This window comes from Nicotiana tomentosiformis, unplaced genomic scaffold (genome assembly GCF_000390325.3).
Source record: "Nicotiana tomentosiformis unplaced genomic scaffold, ASM39032v3 Un00306, whole genome shotgun sequence".
In the NCBI taxonomy this organism is placed as follows: Eukaryota; Viridiplantae; Streptophyta; class Magnoliopsida; order Solanales; family Solanaceae; genus Nicotiana; species Nicotiana tomentosiformis.
The window spans coordinates 24,637-28,527 of record NW_027174865.1 but is presented as its reverse complement, the minus strand read 5'-3'; the positions used below and the strand labels follow the sequence as shown (position 1 = coordinate 28,527).

The following is a 3,891-nucleotide window of genomic DNA, read 5'->3' as shown; positions in this document are numbered from 1 at the left end:
CTCACCTGACCTCGTCACTACTCTTCCGAGATTAGGCTTGGCACTTACTGGGTACCCCTGTGGTGTACTCATACTACGCTTCTGCACATCTTTTTGTGCAGATCCAGGTATATTTTACCAGCCTTGACGTCAGTGAGTTACCTGCGCACGGAGACTTCGAGGTATATCTGCCAGCGTCCGCAGACTCCGGAGTCCCCTTCTATCATTTTATGTTGCTTCCTTATATTTTATTTAGACCTTGACATATAGAGACGTTGAGAATAAATTCTTAGAAGTTTGTGACTTATTTCTACCGGGTTTTGGGAGTTGAAATTGTTTGAATTATAGTTTATTTATTTCAGATATTTATTATTATTCCGCATTGATAGGCTTACCTAGTCTTAGAGACTAGGTGCCATCACGACATCCTACGAAGGAAATTTGGGATCGTGACAGAAAGATACCTGGTAACTCCCAATGACATGAGCGACAACAAAAATGTTAGCAGTTGCAATAAGCCATGTAGGTCTATGTAGTGTGAGCAAGATGTTATCATCAACTCCATTACCAAACACCCAATATCCAATGAAAGCCACAGGCAAATAACACAAGGCCACTATAATATAAGCTGTGAATACACCTTTCCACATTGCTTTTTTTGAAGGTGCATCTTCTGTTGAAGGAATTGTAGCTTGAATTTCAAGAACTACATTATGTCCAGCATATGCAAATGCTACATTTCCTAATGCACCCAGAAACATAAACACATTATCTGATATTTTTTCACTTTCTGGACCATAACTAACTTCTCTCTCACTTTTTCCTAATTCCTTTAGTGATACAGTCCATGCTATAGCAGAGTAAGTCATGGACAAAATCGCCGCTACGAAGGAGACAGAAGAGATGGAGTTGAAATTTGGCAAGTGAGAGAGGACAAATTGGAAAGAGGAGAAAATCATAATGAAGTAAGTGAGTTTGATAGGTTTGGCATTTGGGAAAAGAATTTCTTGGAATTTTTTCAAGGATTTGCCACCAGTGACCATGTAAATAATGCAAGTGCTAACTTCAACTATAATTTGTTGGGGTACAACAATCCAGAGACCAAGTTTATCACCAAAAGCATATTGGCCAAGCTCATGGTACCTGTCGAATCTCTTGCCTGGTATCATTTCATGCATCTCCACCATTTGCCAGATTGTGTAGAATGTTATATTCCATGACATTAACGTTACCGTTACACCAGCTCCCCTGCAACATTTATTACAATTTACAATTTTATAAATTCAACTAATATAAAAAAAAACAAATTAAATAAAGAAAAGAAAAAGAGAAATAAATAAAGTTACCATCCCATCTCAGACATGGCATAAGGTAGACTAAGAACAGCAGCACCAACCATGGCAGTAACATTGTGCATGGTTGAATACCACCACTTTGCATTCCGGTCCGACGTTATCGGTAGCCATTCATCTATTGCTTTCTCCCTCCTCTTTTCTTCACTATCTCCTCCCTTTTCCATATTAAATTAAACTAACTATGCTTAGGCAATAGAATAAGAATGAAAAGTTTGTGACTCAAAGAGTAAGGAGATTTAACATCAATTTCGAGTCCTTTAAAATAGACAAAGAGAAAGTCTTTTCTTTTTCTCGATATGCCTTTTCCTATTTATATAGGTGATTGCCATAAAACCTAAATCTAGTAGTAATGACCTAAATATTTCCTAATCCTTTTAGATATATGCAATATGTAAAGTTTTTTATGTTTTTAAGGAAAATAAACTACTTTCTATACTTACTCTGTACCTGTTATCCAACAATATTTGGAATTTTTTAAAAAGTGAATCGTATTAATTATGCACTTGTCCTTTCCAAATGCTCTACGTGTGAAATATATGTGGATATAAATAAATAACATCATATCTTTGTTAAAACTACTGCATTATATGCAAATTATTGAGAATAATTCCTTAAGTGTCTCACAGGCTTTTTTGCTAATTGATCGAACAATAGAAAAGGTGATGATATTGACAATTTAAACCAATTCTACTAAAAGAAATAACGAATTTATGTGTTTTTACTTTTTATCATGCACTAATATTATACACCATTGATTTCTGAAGATTTACATTTCTTTAGTTGTTTTTTTCCTTTTTCTTTTCTACTGGTGAACCGGGAAAAAAAATTAAGAAGCACACTGATATTTCACGTTGAAAAATTAAAATAAAAAATTCAGTAAAGACGCAAAAGAAGTGATTTTTTTTTTTTTTTTTGGAAATTTTACCTCTTATTGCAAAACTTTATATCCTATTTATTATAAATAAAAACCCTTTAAAATATTATTTTCTATAGGTACCTTTTAGTTTTTATAACAAAATATGTACTTATGGTCACTTCCTACCGTGAAGCCATTAAATACGCTGTCTAATATTTTTTTCTCTCATTCTTTCAGTTTATTCCCTCTCAAAATTACCGTATCTTAATTCTCTCTACACGATCTCTCTCTCACAGCGCCGTTGTCTTCCCCGTTGTTGAACCACGATTCTCCTTTATCTCCAGGTTCTCTCTCTAGATTGTTCTCAAACCCTAGATCTCGATTTGCTGGATTTCATCTCTGTTAACATGAGTTTCAAAATGTCTTGATCAAAGTTTCTGATATGAGTTGTATCTTTTCCCAAAGTGAAGCGGACATGGTCTGTTCATAGCTGAATTGATTTTGAATGTTGACATGGAAGAGGTGATCACGCCCAACTATGCCTTATAAAAAATACAAGCGGTCGTCGCAAATATATTCTGGCTAATAAGTCCGAAGTCGAATCCCATAAGGAATTAACCTATCAACCATAGTTGCTAGACCCGCACAAATTCACGCTATCAATCTTCAGAAATATTTGAATAATAATTTGGATGTTTATTAACTAAATATTACATAATGAAAATGCACTAACAAATGACTAACTACGAACGGTTTGTAAACAAGAATTGGAAAGATCTAAGGTTGTGATTTTTTCTATTGTCGGAATCTTTTCCACTACGTTTTTTATAAATTTGCCTAAGTCTTCTCTATCGATCATGAGCACTATAACTGTCGTAACTCTCTCCCGAATAATTACCACAATTTACTAGACATATTCTGCCGAATTATGCTAGCTGGCATTAAGTACGTCTTACTCAGATCGCACCAAGGTTTCATTATCTCTAATCCCACCTTTAAATCCTTCGTATTGATCCCTCATATACGTTAGGAGTGATGTTGTTCAACAACTACCTAAATATGCACTCTCTCTCGAGTAATACATACTAAATAGGCACAGCTAATTGAGGGCCCTTCAATCAACCACATGAATAGTATAGTTGAACAAATAGAGAAAATACTACGGCAAATTTATATTAACGTAACAAGAAAATTATCCTTCAATAGGTTCCATCAAAATCCTAGATTAGGAATTTTAGCTACTCATACTTATAGTAACAATATCCCAAATATTTTGCATAATTAAAGTACAAGTAAAGATTAAAGGATATAGAAATCGATGATTATAACTCCCAACAGGTGATTCCACAAGCTATTCTTGCCTCCGGTTGCAAAAGTCCCCCAAAATGGCATTTTTAGGTCTATTTATATGTGTAGAAAAAGACCTAAACGTGTAGACAAAGTCCTAGTCAAACCCGGAGACGAAATAAGTCTTCAAAACTCGGACTGTGAGTGCCCAGACCTGGCCTCGCGAGGCCTAACGCCTGGTGTACCTCGCCCTAAGCCTAGCGTCGCCAGGTATAAAGCCTGGTCTATCTCGCTCCTGCCTCACCTCGCCAGGTCTATCACCTGGCCTTTGCCTGGTGTCGCCAGGTATAAGGCCTGCACTAGGCCTGGCTTCGCCAGGTATAACGCTTAGTGTACCTGGCTTCGTCGGCTTCT

The 3,891-nt window shown here is 36.0% G+C and overlaps 1 protein-coding gene across 1 annotated transcript; it reads right to left on the bottom strand.

The window, feature by feature from the left end:
* Window positions 1-407: 407 nt before the first annotated feature.
* Window positions 408-1,694, bottom strand: LOC138903995 (lysine histidine transporter 1-like). Its single transcript, XM_070192553.1, has 2 exons — window positions 1,326-1,694; window positions 408-1,227 (listed from the first exon to the last, which is right to left on the bottom strand). The coding sequence occupies exons 1-2, from the start codon at window positions 1,496-1,498 to the stop codon at window positions 408-410; spliced, it is 993 nt and encodes a 330-aa protein (XP_070048654.1). The 5' UTR covers window positions 1,499-1,694.
* Window positions 1,695-3,891: the final 2,197 nt, after the last annotated feature.